This window comes from Salvelinus namaycush, chromosome 42 (assembly GCF_016432855.1).
Source record: "Salvelinus namaycush isolate Seneca chromosome 42, SaNama_1.0, whole genome shotgun sequence".
Classification (NCBI taxonomy): Eukaryota; Metazoa; Chordata; class Actinopteri; order Salmoniformes; family Salmonidae; genus Salvelinus; species Salvelinus namaycush.
The window spans coordinates 258,218-283,427 of record NC_052348.1 but is presented as its reverse complement, the minus strand read 5'-3'; the positions used below and the strand labels follow the sequence as shown (position 1 = coordinate 283,427).

The 25,210-nt window shown below is 42.7% G+C and overlaps 1 protein-coding gene across 1 annotated transcript in view; it reads right to left on the bottom strand.

The window, feature by feature from the left end:
- Window positions 1-25,210, bottom strand: part of LOC120034703 (storkhead-box protein 2-like) — a 73,049-nt gene that overhangs the window by 31,939 nt on the left and 15,900 nt on the right. Inside the window, exon 2 of the mRNA XM_038981310.1 lies at window positions 2,019-2,171. Within this exon, the coding sequence (XP_038837238.1) occupies window positions 2,019-2,171 (153 nt within the window). The remainder of the gene's footprint in view (window positions 1-2,018; window positions 2,172-25,210) is intronic.

Below are 25,210 nucleotides of genomic sequence, written 5' to 3'. Positions count from 1 at the left end.
GATTGGCCGGTGCTTGAGGGGCGTTTATCAATACCGTTGCATAAACAAACTCTCTGCATGTTCCAAAGTGATTTTGCTTCAAAAAGGTGAAAAGGGTTTGTCGTATTATCAGACTTGGTAGCCACCTGTCTACGGCACAATTTGCGCCGAACATTGCTCTGCTCTTTGTCGGACTTCAAAAAGCCAAACCACTTCCAAATATCTGAAACAGTTGAAGCCTTTTTATCAATAATTTCTTTGTTGGAAGCTGCTCCTTCTCCATGGCTATCACTGCCACTGTTTTTGCCTACATCACTCATTTTTCGTGGGAATAGTGGCTACTCCATCACTCTAGGTGCTGAGTGGTTTTTAGTGGGCGTATACCTCTCCACGTGACAGTCGTGAAGAGGGCACGACAAAACCTATTCCCCCTCAGGAGACTGAAAAGATTTGGCATGGGTCTTCAGATCCTCAAAAGGTTCTACAGCTGCACCATCGAGAGCATCCTGACGGGTTGCATCACTGCCTGGTACGGCAACTACTCGGCCTCCGACCGCAAGGCAATACAGAGGGTAGTGTGTACGGCCCAGTACATCACTGAGACCAAGCTTCCTGCCATCCATGACCTCTATCCCATCTATCCCAGACTATTTGTATTGCTACTCTCTGTTATTATCTATGCATAATCACTTTAATAACTCTACCTACATGTACATATTACCTCAATTACCTTGACCAACTGGTGCCCCCGCACATTGACTCTGTACCAGTACCCCCTGTATATAGCCTCGCTATTGTTATTTTACTGCTGCTCTTTAATTATTTGTTACTTTTATTTCTTATTTTCTGTAGGAATTTTTCTTAAAACTGCATTGTTGGTTGAGGTCTTGTAAGTAAGCATTTCACTGTAAGGTCTACACCTGTTGTATTCGGCGCATATGACAAATACAATTTCAATCACAGAGATACCGTGACGAGATCCTGAGGCCCATTGTTGTGTCATTCATCCGCCGCCGTCACCTCATGTTTCAGCATGATAATGCACTGCCCCAAGTCACAAGGATCTGTACACAATTCCTGGCCTGCATACTCACCAGACATGTCACCCATTGAGCACGTTTGGAATGCTCTGGATTGACGTGCACAACAGTTCCCGCCAATATACAGAAACTTCACACAGCCATTGAAGAGGAGTGGGAAAACATTCCACAGGCCACAATCAACAGCCTGATCAACTCCACGCGAAGGAGATGTGTCATACCAGATACTGACTGGTTTTCTGATCCACACCTCTACCTTTTTTTCTTTAAAGGTATCTGTGATCAACAGATGCATATCTGTATTCTCAGTCATGTGAAATCCATATATTAGTGCCTAATTTATTTATTTCAATTATCTGATTTCCTTATATGAACTGTAACTCAGTAAAACCTTTGAAATCATTGCATGTTGCGTTTATATTTTTGCTCAGTATTTTTGCTCACGCTGCAGCGTGGTATTATGATCTGTTTTCAGAACCCTGGAATGAGTGAAGGGGACAGGGATTTTGAATGCCTTTAACAAACTGCCTCTCTACAACTATCAATGGGCCATGAATGCATACACTACCATAAGGACATTGTGTGTGTGTGTGTGTGTGTGTGTGTGTGTGTGTGTGTGTGTGTGTGTGTGTGTGTGTGTGTGTGTGTGTGTGTGTGTGTGTGTGTGTGTGTGTGTGTGTGTGTGTTTAGGGGGTTGCAGGGGTTGTGTTAATTAGGGCACGCAACAGAAAGTGTTTAAAAATATTTCACAATGGAAAATGAACATTACTTATTGGAGAAGGCAAGTCAGTTCCTCCCTATTTCAGTTTGTTTCTTCCATTTTGTGCCTAATCAACACAGCCTTGGGGTGTAATATAGGTCTACTGTATAGGGTGAAGTTGCCCCTAGACATTGTTCTTGGGCTAGTTTTGCATTTGCCCCACTGCAGATACTATCAGATAGCGCAATGACTGTAAGTCTATGGGTAACGCTATAAATTTCACCCTGTAGCTACTTTACCTGGGAAGCAGGTGGCGAGGTGTTCCATCAGGGCCTCCTGGCTGACGGGCTTGCGAGCAGAGTTCATGGCTGAGATAGCCAGACACAGGATCTCCCCCAGTGGGATGAACTGGGACTGGCTGATAGGAGACATGCTGATGGGAGACACATCACCTGCAGTAGGGAGAAACAGACAAGAGTCAGTGAATGAACTGTGGGTCTCAGAGTAGGAGTGCTGATCTAGAATCCGGTCCCTCTTGTCCATAATAATCTTATAATCACTATGATTTAAAAGGCTAAACTGATCCTAGAACAGCACTCCTACATAATACAGCCCCGGGATTCAGTAACTGACCAAATCTGAATGGTAGCAAAGCTCAGCTGATGCTGTGGGCGTTCTGTCCCGTTCCACCAGTTGGCTGTCACCTGATGACTGAGTCTTCTCCCAGAACTAGTATTCCTTCATATGGTTATAATAGCGCTATCATTTTTAAGTCATGTCAATTAAGGAGGCACAAAGGTGATCATCTGTCGGGGAGATTGGGATAAATTGAGCTCCACTCTCCCCTATATAATATCCCTGCCTTCTCTCACCACACATTTAGCCAGATCCCACCATATTAAAAAGCATAAGCCTTCAGAAACCCAAGCGTGAATACTCTGAGCCCGGTTCTAAGTTAACTAGTCCTCGCAGAGACAAGGGAGGTGTAACCAATCACAATCAAGTTCGCCATTCACCCGTTTTCAAAGCTCTCCACCGGTAATGCACACACATTCTCTCAAGCAGTTGTCTAAGGCACTACAGCTCAGTGCTAGAGATGTCACTACAGACCCTGATTCGATTCCAGGCTGTATCACAACCGGCCGTGATTTGGAGTCCCAAAGGGTGGCACACAATTGGCACAGCGTCGTTAGGGTTTTGCCGGGGTAGGCCGTCATTGTAAATAAGAATTTGTTCTTAACTGACTTGCCTAGTTAAATAAAAGGTCAAGTAAAAATAGCTTGGTTAACTTGCCGAAATAGGTTTTAAATACATTAACGGCAACATAAATATATGCATAATCCCATTCGCTATTGACTTTGGGATATATTAACCAGTTTTCAAAAGACACTATTGTGTTATACAGTTTTAAACTGTTTATATGTACAGAGGGAGGAGACACGAACCTGCTCCCAGACTGAAGAGCAGGCAGACCAACTTTCCAAATAGTGGAGAAAACCCACTAGTTCTTCTTTCAAGGAAAATAATACAAAAAAGGTAAATCTGAAGACCTCTCGTATTGCTACTACAGTTGCAGTAAATATTTGTATGAATTCGACAACACATAATAAACGGAAACTTGATTAATATCACACTTTTTTCCTGAAGTGAATGGTTTCACCCACTACTCTGCCCATGAACGGTGGTGTTCTTTGATATTTACACTGCGCTCGAGCAAAGTTGATGGAAACTCTACATTTTCACATGAGTATACAAAACATTGAGGACACCTGCTCTTTCCATGACATAGACTGACCAGGATAATCCAGTTCAAAGCTATGATCCCTTATTGATGTAATTTGTTAAATCCACTTCAGTCAGTAAAAAAATATATATTTTTTAATTGAACCTTTATTTAACTAGGCAAGTCAGTTAAGAACAAATTATTATTTACAATGAAGCCTACCCCGGTAAAAACCCGGACGACGCTGGGCCAATTGTGCGCCGCCCTATGGGACTCCCTATCACGGCCAGATGTGATGCAGACTGGAATCAAACCAGGTACTGCAGTGATCTCTTGCACTGAGATGCAGTGTCTTAGACCACTGCACCACTCGGAGCCAAATGAAGGGTGAAGGGAAGGAGACAGGTTAAAGAAGGATTTTTAAGCCTTGAGACAATTGAGACATGGATTGTGTATGTGTGCCATTCAGAGGGTGAATGGGCAAGACAAAATATTGAAGTACCTTTAAACGGGGAATGGTTGTAGGTGCCAGGCGCACCGGTTTGTGTCAAGAACTGCAACGCTGTTGGGTTTTTTGCATTCAACAGTTTCCCATGTGTATCAAGAATGGTCCACCACCCAAAGAACATCCAGCCAACTAGACAACTACTAGCACACAGCTCGGATCCCCATGCATACCCCACAAGATATGCCACCAGCGGTCTCTTCACATTCCCCAAGTCCAGAACAGACTATGGGAGGCGCACATTACTACATAGAGGCATGACTACATGGAACTCTATTCCACATCAGGTAACTGATGCAAGAAGTATAATCAGATTTAAAAACAGATAAAAATACACCTTATGGAACAGTGGGTACTGTGAAGACACACACACACACACGCACAGGTACAGACACAGGCGCATGCACACAAGCGCTAGCACACGTATATTGTAATATTGTTGTATGGTGGTATTATACATTTTGTATTGTAGATATGTAGTGGTGTAATAATGTCTTATTATGTACCGTTTTATATTTTGTTTTATGTGTGATGTAAGTACCTTAATGTGTTTGGACCCCAGGAACAGTAGCTGCTGCCTTGGTAGAAGCTAATGGGGATCCCTAATAAATACAAATAAATACAACTGCGGGAAGCATTGAAGTCAAAATGGGCCAGCATTCCTGTGGAACGGTTTCGATAAATTGAGGATGTTCTGAGGGCAAAAGGCAGGGATGCAACTCAATATTAGGAAGGTGTTCCTAATGTTTGGTATATATAGTCCACCAATAAATACTATTTATCCTTGGTGTCGCTCATACAGTATCAACAGCCCAATGATATATTGGAAATGGACCGAATGCTTATGTGACTATAACTATGTTCCATACAACCATTTTTATGCGCGTCAAGTACGTGTCGGATAAATAAATGAAAAAAAATCACTATAGGCATGACGGAAACAGTAAACTTCCCTAAATGTCGACAAAACAATGTACGTTCAACAGGGAGGAATGATTTTTTAGTCAGTGAAATAGATCATGCGACAACGGCAGTGGAAAAGCTTTTTTTTATTCTATTGTTGATAGAATAACTGTCAAGTAAACTACAGTCAATTGATGCTGTGTGGTCCACTGACTATGACTTGGAAAAGAATGCACAATTTATTAGGCTACAGATGAAATAAATGATGAACTTCACATGGTGGTGAAAATGCACGGTGATGAGATTGATGCTCATTTCCAATAAATATCAAGGGTCTTAATTCGTATGCTTAATTTGTGTTTGGCTGCCATTTGAAAAATAAATATTATGTTGCTCTTATCCATAATCTCATAATGTACCCTCTGCACTATATCTGCGAGCTATTGGCAAGAGTGCATGGGCAAATTTGCCATTTATCGCAAGGCTTTTTGTGGCAAAACCATTGACAAAATAAAACATGGGATAGAAATACAAAGAACTTCTGTTTTTATTCGATAAATGAAAAGTTATAGGACAAAGTATTTTTTAAAAGTATTTATTCATTACACACAGCTTGCTATTCGCAACAAGCCAGTTTGATGGAAACACACTACTTCTGGTAAATGCACATATTTTTTTGTGGGTGGAAACCTAGCTAGTGATGAAAACTGGTAGAACAAAACTATTTTCACCATATTAGGTGAATTTCCATCCAATTGGCGACAGATTTTCAGGCTGAATATTTAAAAATCTGCATTAAACAATACGGGCTGTGCGTGATGATGTAGTGCACATACAAATGTATTTTTCGGTTAAATTCCCACATACCAAAAAGACCCCACCATGTCGAATGAACAAATTGTCGACATTTATAAAATTGTACCGACATTTCCTGTTTCACAGCCCATTTTTTAATGCGTCAGGTAATTCATCCACAAGAAGTGGTTGGAAACGTGGTAATTGAGGCTAACACAGGTCCAATGACTAAAACAGGGCAGTTAAGCTTTGCATTCATTAATTTATTCTTGCCAGACAGGACACCAGTGTTTCTATTATTTACCTGTCACATTTGACCAAATTTCCTTCATTTTTCAGATGCCATCTAGAATTTACAGCTTCTCGTAAAAGCAAAATAACGTAATTTGTACAGTAACAACTAAGAACATCAACAATGACAACTCTGCTGACTGTACACAGTCCATGTTTGAAGAATGCAGAGAAGAGAGAGCTATTAATGCTTCCATATGTCAAGCTCCTCTCTGCTACCCTTGTATACAATCATCCTGAGGAAATCCTACAGGAGGTTAGTCATTGATGTCAGCATCTAGGATGGCCAGAATGAGGGTGATTATGTTTAGCCTCGTTCAGTATATGAATGTGGAGAGAGACAACGAATCCTTTATTGATGTACTGTATATTGAATATTTGAATGAGCATTCGAGTTGCACGTAACTGTAATTAGGATTTGGCCCGAAGTGAGTGAGTGAGAGAGAGAGAGAGTGAGAGAGAGAGAGTGAGAGAGAGAGAGAGATATACAGTACCCGTTCCAGAGGCTTAAGCGGCGTCATCTTAGTGGCTGACTGATTTTCTACAACTCAAACAGCTGACTGGAGGCGGGGAACAAGGGCTTACTCACACGCAGCCTCCTCCCTCTCCTCTATACGTATTACTACAGAGAGGGCTGGCTAACACCACAGCACTACCATGGCCTCATTTCTCTACCCACGCCTCAGCTGCAGCTGGGGCCCAGGTCCACACGGTCCAAGAATTGAGCCAGAAATAACGTTTAGCCTTCAGATGCTTTTGGGAAACCGGGCCCAGCTCTACTTCACAAAGACAAACAGACAGTCAAATGTTAGATTACAAGCACATCTGCTTCTGCAGTGCTTACAGTGCCTTCAGAAAGTATTCATACCCCTTGACTTATTCAACATTTTATTGTGTTACAGCCTGAATTCAAAATGTATTAAATAGCAAATTGATAAAAAATGAAATACAGAAATATCTAATTTACATAAGTATTCACACCCCCGAGTCAATACATATTAGATTCGCTTTTGGCAGCAATTACAGCTGTGAGTCTTTCTGGGTAAGTCTCTAAGGGCTTTGCACACCTGGATTGTAAAATATTTGGATAATAAAATCTGGATAATAATTATTATTTATTTTTTTCTTCAAGCTTTGTCAAGTTTTCACAGCCATTTTCAAGTCCTGCAATAGATTTTCAAGCCGATTTAAGTCAAAACTGTAACTAGGCCACTCAGGAACATTCAATGTCGTCTTGGTAAGCAATTTCAGTGTATATTTGGCCTTTTGATTTAGGTTATTGTCCTGCTGAAAGGTGAATTTGTCTCCCAGTGTCTGTTGGAAAGCAGACAACCAGGTTTTCCTTCAAGATTTTGCCTATGCTTAGCTTTATTCCGTTTAAACACTAGTATTGCACACAGAGTAAGTCCATGCAACTTAATACACTGCTCAAAAAAATAAAGGGAACACTTAAAAAACACAATGTAACTCCAAGTCAATCACACTTCTGTGAAATCAAACTGTCCACTTAGGAAGCAACACTGATTGACAATAAATTTCACATGCTGTTGTGCAAATGGAATAGACAAAAGGTGGAAATTATAGGCAATTAGCAAGACACCCCCAATAAAGGAGTGATTCTGCAGGTGGTGACCACAGACCACTTCTCAGTTCCTATGCTTCCTGGCTGATGTTTTGGTCACTTTTGAATGCTGGCGGTGCTTTCACTCTAGTGGTAGCATGAGACGGAGTCTACAACCCACACAAGTGGCTCAGGTAGTGCAGCTCATCCAGGATGGCACATCAATGCGAGCTGTGGCAAGAAGGTTTGCTGTGTCTGTCAGCGTAGTGTCCAGAGCATGGAGGCGCTACCAGAAGACAGGCCAGTACATCAGGAGACGTGGAGGAGGCCGTAGGAGGGCAACAACCCAGCAGCAGGACCGCTACCTCCGCCTTTGTGCAAGGAGGGGCACTGCCAGAGCCCTGCAAAATGACCTCCAGCAGGCCACAAATGTGCATGTGTCTGCTCAAACGGTCAGAAACAGACTCCATGAGGGTGGTATGAGGGCCCGACGTCCACAGGTGGGGGTTGTGCTTACAGCCCAACACCGTGCAGGACGTTTGGCATTTGCCAGAGAACACCAATATTGGCAAATTCGCCACTGGCGCCCTGTGCTCTTCACAGATGAAAGCAGGTTCACACTGAGCACATGAGCACATGTGACAGACGTGACAGAGTCTGGAGACGCCGTGGAGAACGTTCTGCTGCCTGCAACATCCTCCAGCATGACCGGTTTGGCGGTGGGTCAGTCATGGTGTGGGGTGGCATTTCTTTGTGGGGCCGCACAGCCCTCCATGTGCTCGCCAGAGGTAGCCTGACTGCCATTAGATACCGAGATGAGATCCTCAGAGCCCTTGTGAGACCATATGCTGACACATGCACATTTGTGGCCTGCTGGAGGTCATTTTGCAGGGCTCTGGCAGTGCCCCTCCTTGCACAAAGGCGGAGGTAGCGGTCCTGCTGCTGGGTTGTTGCCCTCCTACGGCCTCCTCCACGTCTCCTGATGTACTGGCCTGTCTCCTGGTAGCGCCTCCATGCTCTGGACACTACGCTGACAGACACAGCAAACCTTCTTGCCACAGCTCGCATTGATGTGCCATCCTGGATGAGCTGCACTACCTGAGCCACTTGTGTGGGTTGTAGACTCCGTCTCATGCTACCACTAGAGTGAAAGCACCGCCAGCATTCAAAAGTGACCAAAACATCAGCCAGGAAGCATAGGAACTGAGAAGTGGTCTGTGATCACCACCTGCAGAATCACTCCTTTATTGGGGGTGTCTTGCTAATTGCCGATAATTTCCACCTTTTGTCTATTCCATTTGCACAACAGCATGTGAAATTTATTGTCAATCAGTGTTGCTTCCTAAGTGGACAGTTTGATTTCACAGAAGTGTGATTGACTTGGAGTTACATTGTGTTGTTTAAGTGTTCCCTTTATTTTTTTGAGCAGTGTATGTGACATGTTAAGTACATTTCTACTCCTGAACTTTCTTAGGCTTGCCATAACAAAGGGGTTGAATACTTATTCACTCAAGACATTTCAGCTTTCATTTTTAAATGAATTTATAAAAACATAATTGCACCTTGACATTATGGGGTATAGTGTGTAGGCTAGTGACACACAATCTCAATTTAATACATTTCAAATTCAGGCTGTAACACAACTAACTGTGAAAAAAGTGAAGGGGTGTGAATACTTTGAGGGCAATGTATTTTAATATTTATCATTGAATAGTTTCCGATTGTTGTTATTTTATGGCCTACAGTGGGGTTAAAAGGTATTTAGTCAGCCACCAATTGTGCAAGTTCTCCCACTTAAAAAGATGAGAGAGGCCTGTAATTTTCATCATAGGTACACTTCAACTATGACAGACAAAATGAGAAAAAAAAATCCAGAAAATCACATTGTAGGATTTTTTATGAATTTATTTGCAAATTATGGTGGAAAATAAGTATTTGGTCAATAACAAAAGTTTATCTCAATACTTTGTTATATACCCTTTGTTGGCAATGACAGAGGTCAAACGTTTTCTGTAAGTCTTCACAAGGTTTTCACACACTGTTGCTGGTATTTTGGCCCATTCCTCCATGCAGATCTCCTCTAGAGCAGTGATGTTTTGGGGCTGTTGCTGGGCAACACGGACTTTCAACTCCCTCCAAAGATTTTCTATGGGGTTGAGATCTGGAGACTGGCTAGGCCACTCCAGGACCTTGAAATGCTTCTTACGAAGCCACTCCTTCGTTGCCCGGGCGGTGTGTTTGGGATCATTGTCATGCTGAAAGACCCAGCCACGTTTCATCTTCAATGCCCTTGCTGATGGAAGGAGGTTTTCACTCAAAATCTCATGATACATGGCCCCAATCATTCTTTCCTTTACACGGATCAGTCGTCCTGGTCCCTTTGCAGAAAAACAGCCCCAAAGCATGATGTTTCCACCCCCATGCTTCACAGTAGATATGGTGTTCTTTGGATGCAACTTAACTCGTCGTGTTTGGAGGACAAAGAATGCTGAGTTTTTACCAAAAAGTTATATTTTGGTTTCATCTGACCATATGACATTCTCCCAATCTTCTTCTGGATCATCCAAATGCTCTCTAGCAAACTTCAGATGGGCCTGGACATGTACTGGCTTAAGCAGGGGGACACGTCTGGCACTGCAGGATTTGAGTCCCTGGCGGCGTAGTGTGTTACTGATGGTAGGCTTTGTTACTTTGGTCCCAGCTCTCTGCAGGTCATTCACTAGGTCCCCCCGTGTGGTTCTGGGATTTTTGATCATCGTTCTTGTGATAATTTTGACCCCACGGGGTGAGATCTTGCGTGGAGCCCCAGATCGAGGGAGATTATCAGTGGTCTTGTATGTCTTCCATTTCCTAATAATTGCTCCCACAGTTGATTTCTTCAAACCAAGCTGCTTACCTATTGCAGATTCAGTCTTCCCAGCCTGGTGCAGGTCTACAATTTTGTTTCTGGTGTCCTTTGACAGCTCTTTGGTCTTGGCCATAGTGGAGTTTGGAGTGTGACTGTTTGAGGTTGTGGACAGGTGTCTTTTATACTGATAACAAGTTCAAACAGGTGCCATTAATACAGGTAACGAGTGGAGGACAGAGGAGCCTCTTAAAGAAGAAGTTACAGGTCTGTGAGAGCCAGAAATCTTGCTTGTTTGTAGGTGACCAAATACTTATTTTCCACCATAATTTGCAAATAAATTCATAAAAAATCCTACAATGTGATTTTCTGGATTTTTTTTCTAATTTTGTCTGTCATAGTTGAACGGTACCTATGATGATAATTACAGGCCTCTCTCATCTTTTTAAGTGGGAGAACTTGCACAATTGGTGGCTGACTAAATACTTTTTTGCCCCACTGTATATGTGTTATACCCAGCATGGCCATCTAAAGTACCTTGCCTCATCTTAAGTGTCCCCAAGTGTCCCCATCTTAAGTGTCTCCTCAATGATTTAAAAAGGAGTGGTCTGGTGTGAGAACAATAGTGGAACTCTCTCCAGCCTATTCTTTCACCAGTCCAATGTTTTCGATCCATGATGGGGAGTGTAGAAATGCACACTTATGGAGAGGGGAATTGAAACGCAACCATAGAAAGGTATGCTGGGACCACTAGGGGCCCATCGGTGGAGGGTGGCGAAACGCAGGGGGTCAAGCAGGTGCTGCAGTCCGTGATGCTTGTTTATGGCTGAGAACATTTGTTAAAATGTATGGATTGATATGCAACATAATTCCCCCAAAACCATCCATAGCATAACATGATATTACTAGCCGTCTACTTAACCCTGTACCTTAGAGCCTGCTGCCCTATGTACATAGACATGGAACACTAGACACTTTAATAATGTTACATACTGTTTTACTCATTTCATATGTATATACTGTATTCTAGTCAATGCCACTCAGACATTGCTCATTCTAATATTTATATATTTCTTACTTCCATTCTTTTACTTTTAGATTTGTGTGTATTGCTGTGAATTGTTAGATACTACTGCACTGTTGGAGCTAGGAACACAAGCATTTCGCTACACCCACAATAACATCTGCTAAATATGTACACTACCGTTCAAAAGTTTGGGGTCACTTAGAAATGTCTTGGCCAGAAATGTCTTGGTACACCAAAGCTAGCCTAGTACCTTATGATAAACTCATCTACGAAGAGAGTTCTCATCTATATTATTCGGAGCCGTCTATTTACCACCACAGACTGCACTCAACCAACTCTATAAGGCCATAAGCAAACAAGAAAATGCTCATCCAGAAGCGGATTACAAAAGGGAAACCCAGACACGAGCTGCCTAGTGACGCAAGCCTACCAGACGAGCTAAATGCCTTTTATGCTCATTTCGAGGCAAGCAACACTGAAGCATGCACGAGAGCACCAGCTGTTCTGGACGACTGTGTGATAACGCTCTCGGTAGCCGATGTGAGCAAGACATTTAAACAGGTCAACATTCACAAAGCCGCGGGGCCAGACGGATTACCAGGACGTGTACTCAAAGCATGTGCGAACCAACTGGCAAGTGACATTTTCAACCTCTCCCTGACCGAGTCTGTAATACCTACATGTTTCAAGCAAACCATCATAGTCCCTCTGCCCAAGTAAGTGAAGATAACCTGTCGAAATTATTACCGCCCCGTAGCACTCACGTTGGTAGCCATAAAGTGCTGGTCATGGCTCACATCAACAGCATCCTCCCGGATACCCTAGACCACTCCAATTCGCATACCGCCCCTTAACAACTTCTATCCCCAAGCCATAAGACTTCTGAACAATTAATCAAATGGCCACCCGGACTATTTACATTGGATCTGTTTGAGCGCTAAGCAAATTGGATTTGGTCCAGTGTACCTGGCATGCTGGCCTTGATGTAGGCCATGACCAGCCTCTCGAAGCACTTCATGATGCCAGGGGTGAGTGCGACGGGGCAATAGTAATTCGGGCATGGCACCTTGGTTTTCTTGGGCACTGGGATGATGACGATCTCCCTGAAGCAAGTGGGGACTACAGCCTGGGACTGGGACAGGGACAGGTTGAAGATGTCAGAGAAGACGCCCGCCAACTGGTCAGCACACACTCGGATGCCATCTGGGCCGGGGATTTGTGAGTATTCACTCTTTTTAGAGTTTTCCTCGAGTCAGCCACAGAGAGCGATACCTTTGGTATGAAAGCCTCTGAAAGTTATTGTCAGTCAGAGGATTAGAGGGTGAAACAGGCGGGAGATTGGAAACCGAATAGTCAATCATATTCTCTAGTTCCGACCTGGGGTAGTGAAATTGCAACCAAAACAATTGCTGAAATGTTAATTTTCTAAATAATAGCTTGCTAACACTGCAGCTTACTCTTGATAATTTGCAGTTCTGAAGAATGAAGGAGGATAGGGTGGTGGTTGTTTTTGAAAAATCACATCTATTCACAACCAATCAGCCAGCAGCCACAAGCAATCAGCGCACCACTCATACCTACTCTTCAATATAAACTTCCCCAGGCTTTTAAGAACAACATGAGCGAAACCTGGGAGCCGAGGCTAGTATGAATGGGGTCAACTAGGCCACACAAAATTCTGGGTTAGAGTTGACATAGTTATGACCCAGATTTTGGTGTGAAAGGGGTTCTACTTTCAACAGAGGTAGGCCTACCCACAACTAAAAAGGGGCTAGTACAGTTCTTATTTCCTCTATGATTTTGGGGACTTTTCAAATTCTGAATCAGCTAACAACAATCAGTTGATGGGTGAGAAACCCTGTCAAAGTTATTCTTCTCTAAAAATGTAAGTCTTACAAAAGTTCTGTGAGTAAAGGTTGATTATCATATGTCACTTATTCAAATTCATCCTGTTACATGTCATTAATTATTCAAGTACCATCCAATGAGATTCATAGTTGATCCCTAAAAAGGACTTATTTTCACCTACCTAATTGCTGGTTTGGCTTTCTGTTTCTACAGATCACCCATCTACACCCACCAAATGAGTACAGACTGACACAGGACGTCCATGGACATTGATATGGACATTGAGTATTGGTTGAAATGAGGTTGGTCCACCCTGGCCTTTATTGGGCTGTTGATTTTTGGGCTGGCCTTGATTTGGCCCAAAAATAGCTATCTATGTTTGGTCCATTTAGTCCCAAATGGACTGGCCTTGATTTGACCCATTGAACATGATCACTGCCAGTTCAGAAGCTTTTAAAAAGGCTAACATAAGTGCAATAAAAAATATTCCATACTTTAATCTCTCTAAAGTATACAACGTTCACTTACATTTTAAACTGGATGTCAATAGGAAGTCTAGCAGAGTTGTCATTATAACGTTTGTAAAATACATATTTTAAACTATTTCATATAGAACTGAAAATGAACGTGACTTAAATGTCAGACAAAGACAGCGTTTTATTGTATTGTCAACTATATTTTTCTTAGTTGACAGGAACCACCAGAAACTTGTTTGAATATTTTAGAAATGCATCCTTACTTCCTTGTTTTCTGGAGGTACACACAAATATACGTGTAAGTAAGGTGCCATCCTATTACTTTCACAGATCCAACCAATTCAGATCTCTGATTACGTCAAGGAAGGTAGGAGCGAAGTATTCATACAGGGTCCAGTTGTCATCAATCCAGAGCATCCCAAACATGTTCAATGGGTGACATGTCTGGGGAGTATGCAGGCCATGGAAAAAGTGGGACATTTTCAGCTTCCAGGAATTGTGTACAGATCCTTACGACATTAGGCCATAAATTATCATGCTGAAACACGAGGTGATGGCAGGGGATGAATGGCATGACAATGGGCCTCAGGATCTCGTCACGGTATCTCTGTGCATTCAAACTGACATCGATAAAATTATATTTTGTTTGTTGTTCGTAGTTTATGCCTGCTCATACCAGAATCCCACAGCAACACGGGGCACTCTGTTCACAACGTTGATATCAGCGAACTGCTCGCCCACACTATGCCATACATGCTGTCTGCCATCTCCCCGGTACAGTTGAAACCGGGATTCATCCTTGAAGAACACACTTCTGCAGCGTGCCAGTGGCCATCGAAGGTGAACATTTGCCCATTGAAGTCGGTTACGATGCCAAACTGCAGTCAGGTCAAGACCCTGGTAAGGACGACGAGCACGCAGATGAGCTTCCCTTAGAAATCCCTGCAGAAATTATTCGGTTGTGCAAACCCACAGTTTCATCAGCTGTCCAGGTGGCTGGTCTCAGACGATCCCGCAGGTGAAGAAGCCGGATGTGGAGTTCTTGGGCTGGCGTGGTTACATGTGGTCTGCAGTTGTGGGGCTGTTTGGATGTACTGCCAAATTCTCTAAAACAACATTAGAGGCAGCTTATGGTAGAGAAATGAGCATTCAATTCTCTGGCAACAGCTCTGGTGGACATTCATGCAGTCAGCATGCCAATTGCACACTTCCTCAAAACTTGATACATCTGTGGCATTGTGTTGTGTGACAAAACTGCACATTTTAGAGTGGCCTTTTATTGTCCCCAGCACAAGGTGCACCTACGTAATGATCATGCTTTTTGATATGCTACACCTGTCAGTTGCCTGGATTATCTTGGCAAAGGAGAAATGCTCACTAACAGGGATGTAAACAAATTTGTGCACAACATTTGAGAGAAATAAGCTTTTTGGAATATTTCTGGGATCTTTTATTTCAGCTCATAAAACATTGGACCAATGTTTTATTTTTGTTCAGTACAGGTCGCTGATGTTGGCTAATAAATTAGCTAACACTGGCTAATAAATTAGCTAGCTTGTCAAGCAAGGAGATCATGTAGCTAGTTAGTCTGTGATGTAACATTACAACTTAAACAAGTCACACCAATGAAAATCAAACTCCCCGTTTAGAATATTTTATATTTCATGCCAAAACGTCTCTAAAATTAATTGTATTGCACAACAATGACTTGGTTTTAAATTATTTTGGGATGACTTCTACATGCTAACCAGGGGAGGTTAAACAAAAGCAACGTGTGGATTGTAATCCTTGTACATAGACTGCTTTTAAGGTAAGGAAACAAACATCTAAATATGCAATTTTGCTGAAATATCCCTTTAAAATGTACCACGGTGTCATTAAAAACAGAGACCATGAACTACATTTTCACTGATACCCCATATCACAGTCCTATCTGACACTTCACACAACAATACTAGATGGACAAGCATCTCACAGAAACATGCATGCCATATGGATATGCAGATCCCTTACGGCTCTACCCATGAATCAAGGGGAAAGAAAAACCTATGTGATGAGAGGGTTTCAAAGATTTAGCTCCAACAACATCCCATTGCTTCCCTTTTCGGCCCTTGGTTGTACTAAAATCCTAATATTAACGTTCTAATTAATAAATCATCAACTGCCATGATGCAATATCCTTGCCTGGGACTATTCAATTCCAATATTGTCTTTACGCTTTATCTATGTCACTTCAACTTTAAAAAAAAAATATATTTCACATTACAGAACACAGACGCTCACAAACTCTACCCTTTGTCCTCACATATTCCATATCCATAGAAACCCCATAGTAGTCTTGGAATAATATTGTCTGGGAAGAAACAGAGACGTTACTAACCCTCACCCCTACGTACAACTTTACACACGCTTGCCAACATCAGACAAATTGGTGAGTTAGGGATGGTAGTGGTTGTGGTGGGGGTTGCTGTCAGACTCACCTGGCATTTGGTAGCCCTGGGGGGGGCCTGGTGAGATGTGCGGTGGAGGAGGGGGAGTGTGGTGGTGTTTCTGCTGGAGACGGAAGTCCTTCTCGCTCCGGGAGCGGGTGCGCTCCGGCAGCCGCTCGGACAGGTCCGAACTGGGCCAGGCCCGCCGCAGGTTGGTGCTGCGGGTATTCTTCATAGCGACCCCCAGGGGCAAGCGGCCTGCCACGGGGGCTACTACTGGGTTCGGGGGGAGGCCAACCTGAGGCTTAGTGCCTCCCCCACATCAGCAGGGTCGCCCCGTGCAAGGGATCAGGCGAGAGACATGACGGAGGACCAGCGTGCACGCTTGCATACACACACACGCACGTTTAGTCATTCACATCCACAGGCAAGCTACTACAGCCGCCTCTCAATCCAGACTGCGGTGGATTGGCATCTGCTGTGTTTTCCCGGGCTGATCCATTGCGGCGGTGGTGGTTGCGCCAGGCATCACCCTTTTTTTATGTCAGCGATCAGTCCGAACCACCATTTGTAGCATCCCTGTTCGCATGCGTCGGGAGGCGCATTACGTAGCCGCTATGCTGCGGAAGGGGAGGGGGTGGCAGGGGTAAGGATGAAGAAAATGGGGCATGGGAGGCAAGGAGAGAGGATGGCGAGGAGAGATGGAGGTATGGGAAAGGAAGGTTGGAGGGGGGTTGGTTCAGGTGAATGGGTTTTTTTTAGGTGGAGGGGAATTGGGGGAGGGGGAGGAGAGGGAATAGATGGGTAGAGAATCGGCAGCTTAGCTGTAGAGGCTGTTCTCCGACAATAGCTCAATTCACCATGGGAGCTATAGGCGGAAAACAAAAGAGCCCCCCTTTGAGGAAAAAAAAGAGAAAGAATAGCGCCCTTTACCCTGACCTCCACTGAAAAACTCTACAGATTGCAGTGTAGCGGAGGCCAAATCCACCGCGCAAGACCCGCTCGTCCTCGACGACACCACACCTGGAAAGGGTGGGGAGAGAAAAAAGGCGCATAGAATGGAGCGCATAGAAATAAAACAAATCCCAGAATAGATATCCTCCTCTCTCGTGAAAATCCAATACGAGAATCCAATCCTAAGAGGCTCGTTGGATCATCCATTCATTCAACCAACAGAGCTGCAGCTATCTCCAGTCAACGGCCAATGTATTTCAACGCTAACCACCGCAGCTGCCGCTGCTCCCAGTACCTCAAGAAAGGGTGTGTGTGTGTGTGTGTGTGTGAGTGTGTGTGCGCGCGTGCCTGCCCACTGCGCGAGATTGTGCGTGTGTCTGTGTCTGGGTGACTGAGATGATGGGAGGGGTAGAGGAAACGAGAGAGCGAGTGAGAGGGAGAGGCCGAGGACAGAAGTATAGCGGAGAAGAAAGAAAATAACAACATCCACACACACAAAGATGCAGCAACCACATGTGTCCTGCAAGAAATGTATTCCAGTAGGATAAAGGGACTAATGATGAGACAGCCTCTGGCTGAGTGTTTTTTTAACCACCCCTCTCTCTTTCTCTCCCTCCCTCTCTCTTTCTCTCCCTCCCTCTCTAACTCTCTCTCTCAGCTGTCTCTCTAACTCTCTCTCTCAGCTGTGCAGTGCCACTGCAGGAAAGGGGGCAGGATAAGCATGAGACCCTCTCCCTCTCTTCCCCTCTTGAGACATGTCCCATGCTAATTGAAGAACTGTCCTGCATTACATGCAACTGAACAACCCCCAAAGCTTGGCTCCACCCCAGCTTATGGCCCAGCCTATGAAAGCTCTGCTACTAGATTGACACAGAAAGTGGTCAAATTGTTAGCACCTCTATATCACCACTGTATAACAATGAATGGTATTAAAAAATTCAACAGAAACACCATCAAGGATTTGCTTCATCCATATTCACATCGATTTCACATTTCTTATTTCTATTCAAAACCGCATATACTTTTACTTGGCTTACAATCATTAAATGTTTTAAACACAACAGGGATACCTCCTTCAAAAGTCATGCTTAGGACTTATTTCCCCTATTCCCACTTGTAAGTGACACTGAAGACAACTTAAAGGGGTCCCATCTTGATCATACAGTAAGACCGTATCTACATTTATCTAGCCTACAGAAGCCCATTTCTTTGTGTTTAATAAATGTTGTAGTTCAACAACAACATTTGGTAGACCAGTCAGTCCTTAACTCTGAGGTTTGTATCTTTGAGGTGATAGGGATTAGAGGCATGAGGATACGCAGCTTCCCCCCACCCACAAAGACCCCATACACACTCAGGTTGAACAACTGAGGTACAACTGATATTTTTGTGATACAATGGAGAGTTTGTCTGCACACAAAATGTTTACACAACCATTGTGCAGTGTCTCCACAACACTTGTGTAATCAGACAAACTCTGTTGTATCACAACAGTTGTGCCAGATGTGTTGTACATCAGTTGTACAACCAGGAAGTGGGAAATCTGAGGTTTGTAGGTTTTCAAGTCTTTGCCTATCCAATATACAGTGTCTATGGGGTCATATTGCACTTCCTAAGGCTTCCACTAGATGTCAACAGTCTTTAGAACATTGTTTCAGGCTTCTACTATGAAGGGGGATCAAATAAGAGCTGTTTGAATCAGGTGTCTGATAGAATGCCATGAGCTAAGTCAGGCGCGCGGCCGTGAGAGCGAGCTCTGTTCATTTTCATTTCTAAAGACAAAGGAATTGTCCGGTTGAAACATTATTGAAGATTTATGATAAAAACATCCTAAAGATTGATTATATACATCGTTTGACATGTTTCTACGAACTGTAATATAACTTTTTTGACTTTGTCTGGACCTAGTGCCTGCGCATTTGGATTACTGGACTAAACACGCGAACAAAAAGGAGGTATTTGGACATAAATGATGGACTTTATCGAACAAAACTAACATTTATTGTGGAACTGGGATTCCTGGGAGTGCATTCCGATGAAGATCAAAGGTAAGTGAATATTTATAATGCTATTTCTGACTTTTGTTGACTCCACAACATGGCGGGTATCTGTATGGCTTGTTTTGGTACCTGAGCGCTGTACTCAGATTATTCCATGGTGTGCTTTCGCTGTAAAGCTTTTTTGAAATCTGACACAGTGGTTGCATTAAGGAGTAGTATATCTTTAATTTCATGCATAACACTTGTATTTTCATCAACATTTATGATGAGTATTTCTATAAATTGATGTGGCTCTCTGCAAAATCCCCGGATGTTTTGGAAGCAAAACATTACTGAACATAACGTGCCAATGTAAACTGAGATTTCTGGATATAAATATGAACTTTCTCGAACAAAACATACATGTATTGTGTAACAAGAAGTCCTATGAGTGCCATCTGACTGATGGCAGCCTATTCTTGCATAATAAATGCTTGGAGTTGGTCAGAATTTGTGGGTTTTTGTTTGTCCACCGCCTCTTGAGGATTGACCACAAGTTCTCAATGGAATTAAGTTCTGGGGAGTTTCCTGGCCAAAATATCGATGTTTTGTTCCCCGAGCCACTTAGTTATCACGTTTGCCTTATGGCAAGGTGCTCCATCGTGCTGGAAAAGGCATTGTTCGTCACCAAACTGTTCCTGGATGGTTGGGAGAAGTTGCTCTTGGAGGATGTGTTGGTACCATTCTTTATTCATGGCTGTGTTCTTAGGCAAAATTGTGAGTGAGCCCACTCCCTTGGCTGAGAAGCAACCCCACACATGAATGGTCTCAGGATGCTTTACTGTTGGCATGACACAGGACTGATGGTAGCACTCACCTTGTCTTCTCCGGACAAGCTTTTTTCCAGATGCCCCAAACAATCGGAAAGGGGATTCATCAGAGAAAATGACTTTACCCCAGTCCTCAGCAGTCCAATCCCTGTACCTTCTGCAGAATATCAGTCTGTCCCTGATGTTTATCCTGGAGAGAAGTGGCTTCTTTGCTGCCCTTCTTGACACCAGGCCATCCTCCAAAAGTCTTTGCCTCACTGTGCGTGCAGATGCACTCACCCCTGCCTGCTGCCATTCCTGAGCAAGCTCTGTACTGGTGGTGCCCTGATCCCGCAGCTGAATCAACTTTAGGAGATGGTCCTGGCACTTGCTGGACTTTCTTGGGCGCCCTGAAGCCTTCTTCACTACAATTGAACCGCTCTCCTTGAAGTTCTTGATGATCCGATAAATGGTTGATTTAGGTGCAATCTTACTGGCAGCAATATCCTTGCCTGTGAAGCACTTTTTGTGCAAAGCAATGATGACGGCACGTGTTTCCTTGCAGGTAACCATTGTTGACAGAGGAAGAACAATGATTCCAAGCACCACCCTCCTTTTGAAGCTTCCAGTCTGTTATTCAAACTCAATCAGCATAACAGAGTGATCTCCAGCCTTGTCCTCGTCAACACTCACACCTGTGTTAACGAGAGAATCACTGACATGATGTCAGCTGGTCCTTTTGTGGCAGGGCTGAAATGCAGTAGAAATATTTTTGGGGGATTCAGTTTATTTGCATGGCAAAGAGGGACTTTGTAATTAATTGCAATTCATCTGATCACTCTTCATAACATTCTGGAGTATATGCAAATTGCCATCATACAAACTGAGGCAGCAGACCTTGTGAAAATGAATATTTGTGTCATTCTCAAAACTTTTGGCAACGACTATTTTTTGACACATTTTATCTTCCTTTGAAATTCTTATAAGACAGAACATGGACACAATGCAATTGGGATCAAGAAGAAGGTACGGATATGTTGTATGACAGCTGCATTTGAAGTGTGCATTTAACCTACATAGTAGTCAATACAAACTGAAATCTATTAGCATACAAATGTGTGCAAATTATCTTTTCAGGCCTTCTCAGAAATGAATCAAGTCCATGGAATGGATAGAGACAAAAAGATAATTCAAGGACTAGCAGAGGTAGAGAGGCGAGGCAGGGGTGGGGACATCATCCTGCTATTTTGACCGTCCCTGAAGGACAATACAGAAGAGGTATTTGCTCTTATTCCTTCCATTTCTCTAAGGTATTTTGTAATAAAATTAGCAAGTGTAGTAAGATCATTGCTTTACTTTACTAGGACTCGAGACCACAGCAGCGACCCTGCTCTTGCCATACCTCTTCAATGATGAACAGAGTGGCCTTTATGTCCGTGACAAGGTATGGCTATGCACAAATAGTCTGTTTTTTCATAAACATAAGTGTGCATGCTTATATAAAACTACAGCTGTGTATTCATCTTTTCTTACTTTTGTTGACACAGATTTCACCGCTCCCCACTCCTTTACTGCACATGGGCGGAAATCCATGTCACCATGAGTGAAATCACGCTGGCCTTTGATGGGGAGAACATCCACGCCCTAGAGGATGTTCGAATGGGACTTGGGGCTCTGCTAGGGCTGTTATTTTCTGTTAAATTCCCCAAAAATGTCAGAAAAACACTTATGTTCTTAAATTACTATGTTTTGGGAATAGGTGAAGTTGGGGTGAAGTTACCAGGGCCCGTCATAAAGATGGCAAACTTCCTAACATAACTAAGTGGTTGTTGGACACACACACAAAGCTAAAAAATCTGTATTTAGCATCAAGTCTACAATATTGTTAGTTATGACCTATGATTCATTTTTAATTTGTTGTTTTTATTGTACATCACCATTTTTTAAAAATGTAATGAAAAGCACTATACAAGGTAAATGTATTATTTATTATGGTCTGACATGTCTGCAGAAATGTTGCAATTTTGTAATGTGTTTTGTTTGGGAAATTGTTTTGTAAATATGAATTCACATTTGTGGTGGCACTAAATAAACAATGAATTAATGAAATCAATGTTGTTATTATTTAAATCTTTTTTATAATGGAGGGACAAAGAACCCTAAAAAGGTTCTTTGAGGAACCATTTTAAAGGATTCTTCGAAGAACTTATAGGGGTTCCCCCATAGTTTCAACTTGAAGAACCCCTAAAGGATACTCCAGGCCCCTCCACACTCTACTTTTTAGAGTGTGGAGGGGCCTAATGGGAGGGATATGTAACCTGAAAACTAGCAGTTATTGGCAGATACAGTTGAAGTCGGAAGTTTACATACACTTAGGTTGGAGTCATTAAAACTCTTTTCAACCACTCCACAAATTTCTCGTTAACAAACGTACTTTTTTTCTAAGTGTAGAAAAGACATTAGATCTTTCAACCAAGATGATATAGTGGGAGGTTTGAAGGATTTCCAGTTAAGCAAGATCTTCTGGCGGGCTATAAGGGAAGCAAACGCTACAACATCCGCTTTACTTTTAGTGAGACTAGGCAACAAAGATGGAACTCCAAATATACTGTAGTTTTGGAAATCTCTTTGTTATTGGTCTATTAACGTATACCGCCTGGTGATGTCACTAGGCAGGCCATAACTCCACCCATGCAAAACCTGTTGTAGATTGTATTTTCAACCAGCAACTATCAGGAAATAACACTGATAAAATGTTCCACACTTGTGCCGTGTTAGTTTTAGGAAAACTGAATTTTGACTGCACTGGGCCTTTAATGTAGATTCAGCAAGATGACAATTTTCCTACCTTTCCTTTCTACTATGTTCAAGCCCATCTAAGGACCGATGGGCTTTACATTAGTGCAAGCTAAAGCATGATGGTGCAATGCTTCCGAATGGTATTTTAATTTAAATTTATTTAACCTTTATTTAAACTAGGCAAGTCACAAAATTCAATGTTTCAATTGTTTCTGTCCCTTAACAAAAATACATTGTTATTATTATAAACAACAAGACCATATCCGTCCTAAACAGATATCAGCAGTAGTCAAATCTGCCAAGATTGCCCTTTTTGGCTCTTGCCAATTTGCATCCTCCCGTATGTCCACAACATAGAATACCCTCAAAGGAAAAAATATTAATCTTTAGCAACGACGCTTATGCTGTGGGTAAGTAAACTAAACCATATTTTGGCTAGTTATACAGTACATAAAAGGTACACTATATATGATATTTATCTTGTGCCCCCAACTTTAAACACACTTTTGGATATGCATGAATTGTAAGTCAATCAAACAAGGGACCCAGCTGGCAAAATTCAGCACAATATGTACATTTTAGTTTTTAAACTGGTTCTTGTTGAAAGGACGTCATATAACCTGATCCAACAAGTCTCTGTTACAACCAGGTAAATACATATTTTTCTGTTTGCTAAAAATACATGATTGCAACCAGTTTTGCCTGCCGGGAAAGTTTTCGCCACTCACCAATCTGATCTTCTTAAGGGTAGGACCCAATGACTATATATATGAATGGTCAAAGCCATCGATCACGTGACACCATTCATTCCTTTCTGAAGACTCAATAGGCATTGAAGCCAAATTAAGTCGGTTAAGATGGCATCTCATGGAGACATAACATGTGCAGTTTGAGCTCCAGGAAGTGATGTTGCAGGTTAGCTCAGTGCTGCCACCTCATTGAGTAGCAACTAAATTATCCTTATAACTTTTTCTGTGTGCAATTTTAAAATAATAGGTTCAAGGACATACATTTGGTGTTTTAAAAGCAATTATTGGTGCCATTATTATCTTCAAACCACTTTTTTATTTACACGAAGATTGTGTAAATATAGTGAAATGTTCCATTCACTACAATAGGGGATCCTGTTTCCTGCTAACAATGCCTGCAGTACCACGGTCAGCCTTGAACTCCGTGGCTTCAATGAGAGGGGGCAGTAGTTCTCTCATGGTACGGCCACACAGATCTTGTGTCTGCAAATTCCGATTAAACAAATGTTTTTTTAATATGAGTCATCTGTTGCCAGATGAATGACACCAGAGACGATTGTCTATAAAAGAGTCGCACAATATGTCTGCCTTAAAGTATGCAATTCGTCCCAAAAAAGTAGAGATGAGTTGACAGACAAAAACGGACCAATGTACGTCATATACGATTTTATCCATGCTCATGTATCTCGGTGTGGCCGTACTTGTAGGCCATCGGCACACTGGGATTTTGTGTCTGAGATTTTCGGATGAAGCCAATGCTTTTTCAATGACAGTCCGTTGCCAAATAGTTGACTTGAGTTGTACTTTTTGGTAGGTAGGAGCGTTGGGCCAGTAACCAAAAGGTTGGTGGATCGAATCCCCGAGCTGACAAGGTAAAAATCTGTCGTTCTGCCCCTGAGCAAGGCAGTTAACCCACTGTTCACCGGGCGCCGAAGACACGGATGTCGATTAAGGCAGCCCTCCGCACCTCTCTGATTCAGAGGGGTTGGGTTAAATGTGGAAGACACATTTAAGTTGAATGCATTCAGTTGTACAACTGACTAGGTATCCCCTTTCCCATTCCCTTTTGACTGACAAAAACGGACAACGATGAACGTCATATACGATTTCATCCGTGTTCATGCGTTTGAGTGTGGTCATAGCCTCCTCTCGATTAAGTACCCTATTTTGCCCTCTAATGGTAGTACATGACCTTACATGGTCCTTGCCATCCCAGTAACATGTGGCGACACCATGTCAACAGAAGAAACCCTATGACTGACTGTACAGTATGCCTAAAATACACAGCCATTGACACTTTTGTCACACTTTCAAACATGTTTTGGGTTAGATAAATTGATCAATCACAGATTAGCCTTCCACCTAGAGTACCAGTCAGAAGTTTGGACACACCTGCTCATTCAAGGGTTTTTCGTTATTTTTACTATTTTCTACATTGTATAATAATAGTGAAGACATCAAACTATGAAATAACACATATGGAATCATGCAGTAACCAAAAAAGTGTTAAACACATTTTTTATTTTAGATACTTCAAAGTAGCCACCCTTTGCCTCGATGACAGCTTTGCACACTCTTGGCACTCTCTCAACAAGCTTCACCTGGAATTATTTCCCTACAGTCTTGAAGGAGTTCCCACATATGCTGAGCACTTGTTGGCTGCTTTTCTTTCACTCTGCTGTCCAACTCATCACAAACCATCTCAATTGGGTTGAGGTCGGGTGATTGTGGAGGCCAGGTCATCTGATGCAGCACTCCATCACTCTCCTTCTTGGTCAAATAGCCCTTACACAGCCTG